General features: G+C 40.0%; 1 protein-coding gene across 1 annotated transcript in view; it reads right to left on the reverse strand.

Moving 5' to 3' along the window:
- Positions 1-14549, reverse strand: part of FAR2 (fatty acyl-CoA reductase 2) — a 77811-nt gene that overhangs the window by 27392 nt on the left and 35870 nt on the right. The window contains exons 2-3 of the mRNA XM_027770933.1: positions 10007-10182; positions 6572-6751 (exon numbers count right to left, since the gene is read on the reverse strand). Of these exons, the coding sequence (XP_027626734.1) occupies positions 6572-6751; positions 10007-10182 (356 nt within the window). The remainder of the gene's footprint in view (positions 1-6571; positions 6752-10006; positions 10183-14549) is intronic.

Genomic DNA, 14549 nt, shown 5'->3' on the forward strand with positions numbered 1-14549 from the left:
TCCTTCTCCAGTCTGGATTATGTTCTTCTCTTGACTTTTTAAAGAATTATTTTATTTAACTTTATTTATTTATTTTAATTTGACTAATGAAGAACACAGAGAGAGAAAGAGCGAGAGCAAGAGAGAGAAAGCAAGTCACCAGGTCTGGCACTCGAACCTGGCTGGCCATGTGGGAGTGCTGATGTATCTCTGATGTGTCTGTTTCTCCACTGGACAACGAACCCAGAACAGCAGGATTGTGGTTTCTATCTCCGTGTCTCTTTCTTAGCCCAGGAGCCAGTTACCTTATCCAGTAGATGGATGCTCTTGCTTGGGGGAGCCTTGACTGGCTAAGTTATGTAAGTTTGGGGAAGCCAAGATGGACAAAGATACACAGAAAGCCATGAACTTGGGAGATGAGGTGTAAGGAGAATGTGGGAAAGGAAGAACAGAGAGGTCTTGGTAGAGAAGGAAGCAGCATTGTTAAAGCGGCCAATAGCGGCAGTGGAGTGTTAAGATACTAAAGGCCAAAGGTGACCAGTTTAGCAGGGCTGGCTCAAAGTAAATACCAACTGGGGCCGGCAGGTGGCATGGTGGTTAAGCACGCTGGACTCCCACATGGCCGACTGTGGGCTGAGTCAGGACCTGGTGGCTTGCTTTCTCACTTTCCCTCTGTCCCTCACTCTGTTCCCTCTTTGGTCAAATTAAAAATAAATAAATGGATAAAGTTAAATAAAATAATTCTTTTTTTAAAAAAAGTATATGTAAACTTGGTATTGGGAAAAGGGCATTTCTGAGCCCAATGCATGTGATCTAGACTCTGTTTCCCTTCTGGCTAGTACTGAGCACCTCCCCCTGCCCTCACTTGTGTCAGGTGCTACATGGCCGGCTCCTGCCCTGCTGCCCTGGAGATTGCTCACTTTGCTTAAGAAGCAGTTTAACTCTGCTCTGGTTTGGATTTAAAGTATGGTAATGCGTAATGTACACAGAATTTTCACTTTTTTCTCAGCCATCTTGAGGCGATACCTCCCTGAAAATAAAAGCACACATGCTGGAATTAGCTTTTACTTTCCCCCTAGAATAGATCAACTTTTTTAGTACAATGTGTTCTTTGCACAAAGGCATACTTCTTTCCATCAGCTGACCTCCTTTCACATTTCCCAAAGGGCTGTGAAGATGGCCACACTGTCAGCTGCAGGCAGCCTGCGGTTCCCTGCTTCTCACACCGCTCAGTGCAGCACACCTGCCACAGCTGGCTGCTGTCAGCTTTGGATGAAACGACACCTGTTCTTTTTTACGTGGCAGATGAGCTGAGTTTTCTGGTGGTCGTAGGACTTCAGCAGTGTGAATTTTAGCAGGTACAAATTTACTGGGAGCTTTTCACTCAAAAGCATTTAAGAATGGAAAGACATGGTGATAAGGAGAGAAGGAAAAAGAAAATGCAAGAATTATTGGATATGAATGATGCATTTCTTCAAATGCACAGTCTTCAAAGGAAGACTTCAGTGCAGAAAGCCACTGTCCCCTAAACTTGCCTGCTCGTAAATAAGAATTACACATTTTCTGATTGAAACATCTAAATTCCTGGATATTAAAATCACTGTCAATCTTGGGAGTGGTGAGAGTCTGATGATCTGTATTTTTAACAAGTCCTTAGGATTCTTATGGTCAGGCTGATTAGGAAATCACCAGTTTAAAAGAAGTCCACTCCATACATTTAAATAATTACGATTTAAATACATCACGGCTAACTTGCAAAAGGAATTGCTTCTTGAAATTAAACATTTCCAATTGAATTGACCTTGAACAGAATGAATTCCCTGATACTGGAAATGTACGACATGACAATTTCACAAATTCTAACCTGGCAGCTGAAAGATATGTGGAAGACCATATGCAGAACAGTGGCCATGTCTTAATTGATTTTTCTTTCTTAAAACACATAGATTTTTGGGGGGCCACTACCACATTTTAGTTCTAGTCCTCTGCATCACTCATCCCAGTCTGGGTCTCCCTGCCTGTGTATTACTCCCCCTGTTAATCCAGTTCTCCCCGACCCCATGACCATGTTGCTATTTCTAGAACCCACCTTCATCAGAGTGTTTGATTGAAACAAAAGGATAGCCAATCAACCAGACACTTTCCCCACACACTCATAGGTACACACATGGACAGCCCTTCTTCAGTGGATCCCCATTGGCTACGGAATGAAATACAATCCCTCCGCGTGGTACTCAGAATCTCCGCGGGATGACCGCAGCTCCCTTGACCACTCAATCTCTGCTTGCCTACACATAACATAAGTGCTGCCTCTCATGCGTGCTCTGGGTTCTCTTTCTCCAGGGGCTCTACTACATGCCCGATCTCACCTATCTACACCCTGCTGCTTCCATGTCTGCTCACCGCTGTCATCAGTGTCTTCCTCCCTCCTTCAACTCCACCAGACTTAATAGGCCCCATTTCTCCCACCACAGCATGAGTCTCATCCTACCCTGTTCAGGTTGTGCAGAGGCAACCTTCTTGAGAGCAGAGCCTATAGCTTAAGAACGTGCCATTTAATTTCTAGCACTGCCAAGTATGTGAGTAAACCATAAATATTAGGGGCTTCAGAATGCAGTGGCCATGGATACAAATTGTGTAACTTACCAGCTGAGTGCTTTCAAAGAGTTACTTAGCTCTCCCCGGCCTTTTGTAATAGTAATATCAACCCTACAATGTTATGCTAAGAAATGGTCTATGAAAGTGTCTTGCTCACAGTGATTGCTCAATAATGACTCATCACCCCTCCCTTTTTACGGCATTTTTTTACTTGGTTTGTAAAATATATCTTAAAGCAGTAAATATTGATGGATCCATTTTTGAAATTCTGTTCTAAGTTTGCTAATACTCGTTATTTCAAGTTTTTAGGCAAATGCGAATGCCCTTTACTTCTACACTCATTTCCCTAGAAGGAGTTACTTTGGCCTGAAATATAAGAGTGCCAATTGTAAGACCTAGTCTTTCCTGCTCAGTCGTGGGCATTTAAAAAATAAACTGTTCCAAATCTGTTATTCTGGAAAACTAGAATTTCACTGGCAATCCATTTATGCACATACATTTCTAAAGATAGATGTCACCAAATATGTAGAAGCTGATAATATGAAGGTAGACATGAGGTGAGGATGGTGACAGGACGTTTATATTTCTAGAACCCACCTTCATCAGAGTGTTTGAAACAAAAGGAATAATCAACTCTGAGAGCTGGGATGAGGATCGGGCAACGGCAGGTATAAGAGCTAGGAAAATTCTTTGTGTAACACTGATCAGTGAGTGGTCATGCTGCTTGTCTTACTAATCAAAGCATCAACTCCTAACTTATCATTAAAATGTGTTTATGCTAACATAGAAAAGCTTTTGTACTAATACAACCAAATTTCTTCTTTCTGGAATGGTTCAGGACCGAGGGAGTAAGTTTCAGAGAGCAGCAGCAGGAGGGGAGCTGAGGCCTTTGGATGGATGGAAAATGAGACGGGCTGAACAAGCAGCGACCTTAGGCTTGCAAAGGATGGGGAAGGCATGGTGGGTATGGGGGTTAGAGTCACAGTCCGTCTCTTAACGACACTGAACACGGGAGGTGCAAGGAGGGGCAAAAAACATTCTCTTCCTTTGTGAAGCACATTGTCTAAGAAGGTATAGAGAGGTGACCAGATTTTATAAGGACCTGTGTTAAGGGCAATTAGGAAGGTGAGCCCTCAGGAAGGGCACTTAAGCTTGGGGGCAGAGGGGCCAGGAGAGAGCTGTGATGTCTGAGCAGAAATTAACCAGGTTAAGTGGACGTAGGAGGAGGCAGAAGCAGACACATCAGAAACAAAGGCAGAGAGCATGAGGGAGAGGAGTAACCTCCCTGTGACTGCAGTGCAAACGTAAGGGAGGGTGGAGAGCTAGAAGGCTGGGCCAGTGGTCCGGAATGCAAAATTTTGAGCTAATAAATGGTAGATTTGACTTTTTCCTTGTTTGGCCAAAACCAAAAACAACCCTAGTTTCTTTCTCTCTCTCTTTTTAAAATTTTGCCTGCAGGTGCATGTAACTGCCGGAGAGAGAGAAAAGGAAAGGGAGAAAGCACTCCCTTGAGGGGCAGTCTGCAATCCCTTCTCTGTCTCCCCCTCCTTTTGAGATTTTGGGCACACATGCACTTGTGCCTGGTGTGTTTCTCAAGCTGCCACGTCCAGGACTCAAACCACGCGGTTGGCCACTGGCTAGTCCCCCTCCCCTTTGGTGAATTCCAAGACTCCTTACAGTCTCCAACTGCAGTATGATCTTTCGCATGTGAGTGGAGGGAGTCACGGATACTCAGCACTGGGAACTGAAATTGAAGGAGGTCTGCCCCGCTCCTGGGCATTTCACATACGTAAGCATCACATTTACCAAGTGACAACAGGAAGAAGGCAACTGACAACCAGTTCCATCCTGAAAATGCTCAGAGGCTTCATACACTGCCTGCATTGACTTGGGGCATCAGAATAACCTCTAACTGTCCTGGCGAATCCTGAACTCTGAAATTTTCCTTTGTGCCAATTAAGCAAACCATCATTTATTAGCAACTTCAAGCAACCTCCAGAGCCTTTAGATGACTTTCATTCTTCTTAGTCCCAGATATTTTTAAATGACAGATAAAAATATCTGTTCTGAGAGCTAGAGGAAATAAAAATGCTTGCCTTACAGGGAGTGAACTCTTGATTTAGCTAAATCTTTTTAGGGTATATATTTTAAATATAAACACAGTGTTGTATGAAATTAAAATGTGACAAATTCACTATGAAATAAAGAATTTTTCTGTTATAATACTTTTTATGCAGAGTTTTGGAAAGCTCAAAACAAGGTAAACTTTGGGACCAGCAGATGGCATAATGGTTACATCACTGGACTCCCACGTAGTTGACCATGGTTTGAGTCCCAGACCTGGTGGCTTAAAACTCACACTGGGCATGTGTGCGTGCATGCCCAAGAGCCTGAGAGAAGAACAGAGGAAAGGGATTGAGGCATGGCCATCCCCCGGGGGGTGATTTCTTACATTCTGTCTCTCTAGTGAGTGCACACGCCCTATAGCAAAAATCTCGCTTAAAAAAAAAAAAAAACTACAAAAATCAAAACTGAAAGGGAACCAGCAGTTAGCGTAATGGCTATGTCGCTGGACTCCCACGTAGTCGACCGTGGTTCGTGTCCCGGACCCGGTGGCTTAAAACTCACGCCGGGCGCGTGTGCGTGCGTGCCCAAGATCCCGAGAGGAGAATGGAGGAGAAGGGATTGCGGTGTGACCATCCCCCCTGGGGGGTGATTTCTCGCTTTCTGTCTCTATGTCTCTCTCTGTCTGTCTGGCGAGCGCACGCGCCCTACAGTGAAAATCTGTCCAAAAAAAAAAAAAATCAAAACTGAAACAAAAAATAAGGTAAACTTTAGTAAAAAGGAGCAGAAGGATTGGGAAACAGAAAACAGAAACATACTTATTCCAAGACCAGGGTTATGTGTTAAACAGAGAGTGGTTTCTGCTCAGCAAGAAGAGAAAAATTTGGCAAAAAGAAATAAATACGGGACACTATTTCTCCTTAAGACCATAAGGAAAGCATAGAGAAAGGAGGCTGGGTGGGTGATCCTGAATACAAAATTTTGAACTAATAAAGGCATTTAAAACAATAAACTTATACCAAACCTGTTATTCTGGAAAACTAGAATTTCACTGGCAATCCATTTATTCACATTCATTTCTAAAGATAAATGTCATCAGATATGTAGAAGCTGATGATATGAAGGTAGACAAGGGGTGAGGATGGTGACATGACAAAATGTTTGCGAGAATTGAATGTCCGAATTCATCCTCTGAACTATTAAATGAGCCCATTTTACATAGGAAGAAATTGGGGCTCAGAGAGCCCAAAGAACTTGCTCAAATTCTTACAAAGAGAAGGTGTGGAGCCATAAATGATCAATCTGACTCCAAAATTATTCTGAGACTTTATGCTATACATTATACGTCCTTTATCTAGTGACACTGTGGAGTTCATTGAGAAGTGAGAAACCATGTTTATGTACAGTATTCCCAATATTCCTAATACAATCTTCTTTTAAAAGGTTTATTTATTTATTATTTTAAAAATGTGCCATAGGGCATGCGTACTCAACAGAGAGAAAGAGAGAGCGAGAGAGCCACCAGGCCTGGGACTTAAACTGTAGTTGGCCATGTGGGAGTCCAGTGCTCCAACCACCATGCCACCTGCTAGCCCTAGCAATTGTTTTTTTCTTTTTTTTTTTTTAAAGTGAAATGTTTATTTAATTTTATTTATTACTACCATTTAGAAAAAAAATTGCTACAGGGTACATGTACTCACCAGACAGAGACAGAGTGAGAAAGCAAGCCACCAAGTCATGGTTGGCTACGTGGGAGTCCAGCACCTTATCCACCACACCACTTGCTGCCCTCATTCCCATGCAATCTTAAACTTCATCAAACCATTTTGTTTTAAGGGTGCCCTACTTAATATCTCATTAATGAGTGACTAAAAAGAATCAAAGAGAACAATCTACCCGCCCCTTGACTCTTTCATTTGATCCAACTTACTCCAAGGAGTCAATGATCTTTTTTGGTTCCACAGGGCATGGATAGATGACTTCGTCGATGTGCTTCAGGTTACAATTAGAAAAGGCAGTCGAGATGTGGATGAAGGCTTCTAGCTTTGGCATCTGACTGGCCATCAGCAAGAGCTGCTGGGTGGCAGTGACATTCAGCTGCACGGCATGTCTGGGGAGGATTAAAAGGAGAATCTGATTAGGGGACTCAGCATCAGGCCTTGCTGTAACCTACCTACTCTAATAACTAGCATACCATCAGATTATGTTGGTCAAAGGAACAGGAATAAAGGATGGACCATGGTCTACGATTACACAGTTGTTGAAATGTGTCATGTGTTGATGTATCTCCTGTACATAAATCCTATAAGACACTATTTGTATTTAGAGCTTACTTGGTTCTAATCAACTGAGAGTGAAAAAAATCCTCTGAATTTATAAAACTATTAAAAGAGCAAAAATAAATAAATTAAGCATCTAACTTAAGAAGTTGGAAAATTGAAATAAACTAGCGAGGAGAAACAGTGAATTTTAAAATGAGCAATATAAGTTGCTAGTGTAACGGTTCAGGTCTGACATGAAAATTAATGTCAAAATCCACATTATAGCTAAAGAATATTATATAAACTGTAAACTATATGAAGTTATAAAAGCACAGCACGTGATGACAATGACACAGTTCTTCAAGATTACGTGGCTTATACAATAGCAGGAAACCTATTAACTCAAAAAGAGAAAAACGAATTACATGATATTTTTGTAAAGTTAGTAAATGACATCTAGCATCCATTCCCAATTTAAGTAAATACATCTACTAAAAGGAAGAAAATGATTAAGCAACATATATTTTAATTTAGTAGCTAATGCCATGCTTAATGGTGAAAAGAACACTGCTTTAAAAGCCAGGATGAGGAAATGAGGGAGAATGCCTTCAAATACTAGTACTATGTGCCATTGCTCTAAGCACCAGTCTTGAAATTAGAGAGGAAAATAAACAGATAAAAGCATTGAAAAAGTAGTCACGATAATCACCCTTAGATTATATAATTGTATATCTGGAAAATAAACAGAAGCAACTTTATATTAAAAAAAACTAGGAAATAAGATAATTCAGTAGGATGGTCCAATTATGAAAAAAAATCACTGGTTTTCCTATATATAAACAAATTGTAGAATAAATGGAAAGAAGTCACATTAAAAACTGATCACTTGGGGCTGGTAGGTGGTATGGTGGTCAAGGGGCTGACCAAGGCCAAGGTACTTACTTTCTCGTTTTCCCTTTCTCTTTGTTCAAATTTTTAAAAATGATAAGTAAAATTAAATAAGTAATTCTAAAAAAAACCCCTGAACATTTACAAACATAAAAATAATCATAAATAAACATATAAAGAAAATGATAAAACTTCATTAAGGGTCATAATATTAACAGAAAAACTGAACAGACATTGTTCTTGGATAGTAAGAATTAGAATTATAAATATGGGGACCAGCAGTTAGTGTAATGGCTATGTCACTGAACTCTCATGTAGCTGACCACAGTTCAAGTCCTGGCCCAGTGGCTTACACTCATGCTGGGCGCGTGTGCGTGTGTGCCCAAGATCCAGAGAGGAGAAGGGATTGCGGTGTGGCCATCCTCCCTGGGGGGGTGGATTTCTCACTTTCTCTCTCTCTCTCTCTCTCTCTCTCTCTCTGTCTTTCTGGTGAGCGTATGTGCCCTATAGCAAAAACCTCTCCAAAAAAATTTAAAAAATAAAAAAATAAAAATACATTGTATATGTTAAAATTTTCTAATTTAACCTTCATATCAAAGATAATCTTAAACAAACTTCCAAAATTATTCAAAACTTGGCAAAGTTATTCTAAATTTAATCAAGAAGTATGAATAGATAAGAATAATCAGAATAATCAGGAGTATTCTATAAAAAAATGAGTGTCTGTGGGTATACCTGCCCTAATACAATACAAATTAATTAAAATGACTGGTATTGATAATTTATTATAAAAATTTCATTTCAAATAAAGAGTGAAATAATCACTTAATAAATATTAAGGCTAACCATCTGTTAGGAAAACATAAAGCTAGTAGCTGCCTTCACGCTATTTCACTCTTCTCTATATAGAATTTTCCTGACATTCCTCTTCATAGCTAAATAAATTTTAAATAGATTAAAGATCTGAATGGAAAAATAAAACTATAAGAAACCTAGTTAAAATTATGAATAACTGCATAAATAATAAAGTTTAAAAATAAATGGATTAATTGTTAAAATATTTTGAGCTTCACAAAAGACAAAGAGTATATTGACTCTTCAAAAAAATCTTTAAATTACTAACAAAATATGTCTATAGACTATAGGAAAAAACATAAATAGGCATTTCATAAAAGAATAAATCATGAGTAAGCATTTAAACATTATCAACCTTTCTAATTAAAGACATAAAGATCAGAATATGCAATGCCATTTCCACTATCATATTGGCAACATTAAAAATAAAGTTACAGGGGCCGGCAAGTGGTGTGGTGGTTAAAGGTGCTAGATTCTGACCTGGCTGACTGTGGTTCCAGTCCTGGACCTGGCAGCTTACTTTCTTGTTTTTCCTTTTTCTCTCTCTGTCTCTCTCTGGTCAAATTTTAATCAGTTAATTAATTAATAGTACCAAATGGAATTAAATAAATAATTCTTTTAAAAAGCTACATGTATCATTGTAACTGTAAGAAATGAGCATTCATGTACACAGAAAACAGTATAAACTGATGTCACCCAAAGGTGACATTGTCCATCAAGAGCAATTTAGCATTAAATACAACATGTAAACCGCTCATAACCTGAGTGCACCTGATACATATCTGACAATGGAATTTTATCTCCTTATCTCCATTATATATGGTAATAATTACATCTCCATATCTCCTTCGGAATTTACTCCAAAGAGAACACACAAAGAGAGGAGAAAAAAATATTTATATGTTTATTTATATAAACATATATATAGAAAGAGAGAGACTCACTGCAGAGTTGTTTATAATAGTGAAAAACTACAGCAATTCAAGTGCCCACCTATGCAGAACTGGCTGAGAATGTTATACACATGCGCAATGGGATGCGAAGTAGTCATTACAGATAATGGTTCTCGATAATGAGAGATATCCTTACACATAATTGGGCAGGTTGCAAGACATTCTCAACAGGCTGTTACATTTTGTAAGTGAACACATAGCCATTTCCTCTTAGGTACATAGAAGTTGAAGTGGATGTTTTCTAAAATACTAAATGGCTATCTCTGGATGAGGGTTTTTTGGAGAATTTTGGCTGCTTTGTGTTTTTTCTCTCATTGAGGATGCATTTTTCCTTACAGAAACCATAAGAAACTTACACACACGTGTGTGCACGCACACACACATGCACAAGGGGGGGAGGGGCCGCACCTCAGAGCCTCATCGAACCGCACGGTGGCTGCGCAGTGGAAGACGATGTTTGTACAAGACAGGAGCTCCTGCATGTCCTCCTTGCTGATGGCAAGGTCATTCTGGTTGAGATCCGCAGAAATAGCTCTGATCTTCTCATGCACATGGGGACACACTTCTTTGACTTTCTCAAACAGCTGAAACATAAATATAGATCAAAATAGAGAGCTAGGCAAAGTGCATCCTCTTCATCACCCGTCGTTCTTGTCTGTGCTGACTCATCCCGGTACCGTTCTCAGAAACAGGTTTCTGTTGCAGTAGTCGCATCCCAAGAAGGCCTCTCCTCAGGAGCCATCTGCTTTATTTCATGCTATTCAGTTGAGTATAATTCCTGCCCCTCTTAACTCAAGAAACATCTGAAAAAATGCCAATAGCCAGGAAGGTGTGCATTTGAACATCGGCTTCAAGGTGAAGGAGAGCTACAGGTCACCCACATCCTGCCTTCCTCCTCTTTTTTCTTAAGAATTATTTTTTAAACTTATTTACTTACTTATTTTAATTTGATCAGAGAAGAACACAGTGAGAGAGAGAGAGAAAGAGAGAGAGCAAGCCGTCAGGTTCAGTACTTGAACTGTGATTGGTCACGTAGGAGTCCAGTGCCCTTAACCACCATGCCACCTGCCGGCCCCCTGTTTTCCCTTTTTTTTTTTTTTTGGAGAGGTTTTCGCTATAGGGTGTGTGCGCTCTCCAGAGAGACAGAGAGAGACAGAGAGACAGAAAGTGAGAAATCATCCCCCAGGGGGGATGGCCACGCCACAATCCCTTCTCCTCCATTCTCCTCCTGGGATCTTGGGCACGCACGCACACGCGCCCGGCGTGAGTTTAAGCTGCCAGGTCCGGGACTCGAATCGCGGTCGACTACATGGGAGTCCAGCGACATCGCCATTACGCTAACTGCTGGTCCCTCTTTTTCCTTTTAAGGCAGTTTCATGTGTATGTATGGGTACAGTTCCTGGTTTTGCCTGGGAAATAATAGTTTTCATTGCAAAATTACCAGCTTTATACAGTCTTTACAAATTACCAAGAATTTGGTTTTCTGGCCCAGATTAATAAGATGTTTTAGCAGCACAAATATAATTAGAAAATAACAAATTACGCAAATGTGTAATGGGTGAAAGCAAATAAAGATTTGATGTAATCTACTAAATGGCAGTTATTGTTGAGTAAGAATTACATGGACTTACGTATTTTTTGTGGATTTTTAAAATTCTTTTTTTTTTTTTTAAAAGGTTTTTTCTTTAGGGCACATGCACTTGCCAAGAAGATAGAGAGAGAAAGCGAGAATCATTCCCCAGGGGGGATGGCCACACCACAATCCCCTCCTCTATTCTCCTCTCGAAATCTTGGGCATGCACGCACATGTGCCCGACATGAGTTTAAGCCACCAGGGCTGGGATTTGAATCAAAGTCAACTACATGGGATTCCAGCGACATAGCCACTGTACCATCTGCTGGTCCCTAATGTTCTAATTTATTTATAAAGAGAAAAGGGAAGAGCACTGGCAGTTTTAGCTTTTATTATAATTATTCAGATGGAACAGAGTCTCTGCTTTCCCTAACACACAGAAATTCTTGATTCAATTGTCATTTTTCATTTTCTCAGAAAATACAATTTTAAGAAAATTACTTTAGTTCCAACCTATTTTAACAAAATGAAAATCTATAGTGTTGGTATGATATGTCAAATGAGGAAAAGAAAAGATAAATATTTAGAAAGGTTAAAAGCAGAGAAAATTATGTTGTGGGGTTGTTTTCTTGTTTTTGTTTTGCTATAGGGTGCATGAGCTCACCACAGAGAGGAGAGAGCGAGAGTGAGAGAGAGAGAGGAGAGAGAGAAAAACTCCTCTCTCCCCAAGGAGGATGGCCATGCCACAATCCTTTCTCCATTCCCCTCTGAGCTTCCATTTTCTGTATTGTAGAAATACTGAGTCATCTAGGGGTGAAGTAAGAAAAAACACTCCTTTCAATGGAGTATTACTGTAATTCACAAACTACTTTGGAAGTTAGATCAGTCCTCAGTGCTTTTTTTGACAGCTGGGATTAATAATGTTGATGAAAGTGTCCTAGGCACATTTTCAGCAAAGAGGTCATTCTGGTTCTTCTAGAAAGATCTTTTTTACATTTTTTCCCTCTGCTCTAGGGCATATGTGCTCACAGGACACAGAGACAGAGAGAGAGGGAAAGTAAGAAAGAAACTTCCAGGAGGGATAATCACACCACAATCCCTTTCCCCCCATTCTCCTCCCTTCTCTTCTGTTTTCTCAGGATTTGGGGCACTCACAGGCCCGGAAGTTTTCCATGCTGCCAGGTTCCATACTTGAACCATGCAGTCAGCCATGTGCGAAACTGCTGCATTAAACACCATGCTACCAGAAAGATCTCTAACAGTTCTCCTAGTCTTGATCAATGATAAACATGCCAAATATTTGCTTTCACAAACAATTGTATTCTCTCTTGATCATGTCAACGGTACAACAAACATACATGTTGGATATTTTTAAATAAGTTTACCTAAAATTTGTACACATTTACTCTTTTTTAATCATCGAATTAGTAAAATGCTCTTTTTGAGTCTTCATGGTAGGTTTAATTCACTGGTAATTTATTTAGTGTTCTATAGACTCTTTGACACTGGCCTAAGATGACTTTTGGCCTCTAGAGAGCAGGAGGAATGACTGTAGCCCCCACTCTTCTAGCGATGACTCCTTCCATACAATGTGAGCTGCTACACGTAAATTTTCTTCTGTGTGTTTTTTAAAAATTATTTCATCGAACATTTTATTTCTTTATTTATTTTAATTTGACCAGAGAGGGACAGAGAGAGAGAAAGTGAGACAACAAGCCACCAGGTCCGGGTCATGAACTGCGGTCAGCCACGTGGAAGTCCAATGCCCTTAACCACCATGCCACTTGCCAGCCCCTCCTTTTTTTAAAATTATCTTTTGCCTGTGACTTTAAAGGGCAGAGGATACTATATACTTTCTGATGACTTTAAAGGGCAGAGGATACTATTATTCCAAATTATACTTTTCAGACCACCTGTGCCATGTTGAACAGCATCAAGATTGATCAATTACAACATTGCTATTTTAAGAAATAACACCCCAATCTAAGTTCTATTTATTGACAGATCACATTTTGTCTCTCTGTCTCTCTGGCAAGTGCATACACTCTATAGCAAAAATCTGTCTTTAAAAAAATGAGCAGAGAAAAAGATTTCATTGAAAGCTTATCAATAAAGCACTTTATATAATTATTTTACATCCTAAGAGTTCATCATATTCCTTCTCATTGCATAAACTGCTGTTCTCTGTTTCATGGCATAAGATTTAGAAGGTAAAAGGCTAATTATTCGCCATCATCAAAACTCTGCTGCTTTTCCATTATATGAAACCTTATTTTGACATGAATAGGATATATTTCTGTCCAAAGATAAAAGCTGGAAAGTAAAGGATCAGCAAATGGCATAATCGTTACATAGCTGACCGCAGTTTAAGTCTCAGATGCAGTGGCTTAGAACTCATGCCGGGCACATGTGCGTTTGTGCCCAGAATCTCAAGAGGAGAATGGAGGAGGAGGGATTGTGGTGTGGCTATCCTCCCTCGGAGGTGATTTCTCACTTTCTGTCTGTCTCTCCAGCAAGCACATTCACTCTATAGTAAACGTCTCTCTCTCTAAAACAAAAAAAAAAAAACTGGAAAGTGATATAAATATTTAAGTACTTTGAATTACAATGAAGCTAAAAATGTCTCTTAGAAAGTCTGGGAGCACTGCATTGATTTGAAATTATATACACAAATATTTGTCTCTTTTAATTTATTTTTAATCATGAGAGATCATTCTGCTTATGGGAATAAGGTACTGCAGAGGCAAGAAAGAAACTATAGAAAGAAAATCCGGCTGAGTAAGAGACGAGAAATAAATACTTTTGTTTCAGTAAACTCCTTGAGTATGACAATAAAACTGTATTTTTTAAAAATTTGCCAGAGGGCCTGTACTCTCACCAGAGAGAGAGACAGAAAGCACGAGAGAGGAAGTGAAAAGGCACCCTCCAGGGAGGAAGACCATGCTGCAATCCCTTCTCCTCCACTGTCCTCTTTTAGTGCCTGCCACTTACCTACAGGTCCTTAACGACTTTTTGCTTCTGGGTGCACACACATAAGCACCAGGCATGTTTTTCAAGCTGCTGTGTCTGGTAATCTAACTGTGCAGTCAGCCATGTGGAATCCAGCCACCTAAACTGCCACACCATCTACTGGCTTTAACATTGCATTTTTATTAGATGTGGGAATGGGGTGGTGTGGGAAGCTGCACACCAGCGAGTCTGCCGAGGTTTCTCAGAGAGCAAACAATTACCATGATTGGTTCCCTTCCAAAAACCTGACCTTCGAAACCTTGCTCTGATTGGCCACTAGAATCCCTCAAATTTGCATATCCGGCACCTCATGATTGGTCCAAAAGCAACCAATCATAACCCACTGTTAACAACCAATCAGGGCCCACC

The sequence above is a fragment of the Tupaia chinensis genome, unplaced genomic scaffold (assembly GCF_000334495.1).
Source record: "Tupaia chinensis unplaced genomic scaffold, TupChi_1.0 Scaffold000028_1, whole genome shotgun sequence".
NCBI lineage: Eukaryota > Metazoa > Chordata > Mammalia > Scandentia > Tupaiidae > Tupaia > Tupaia belangeri.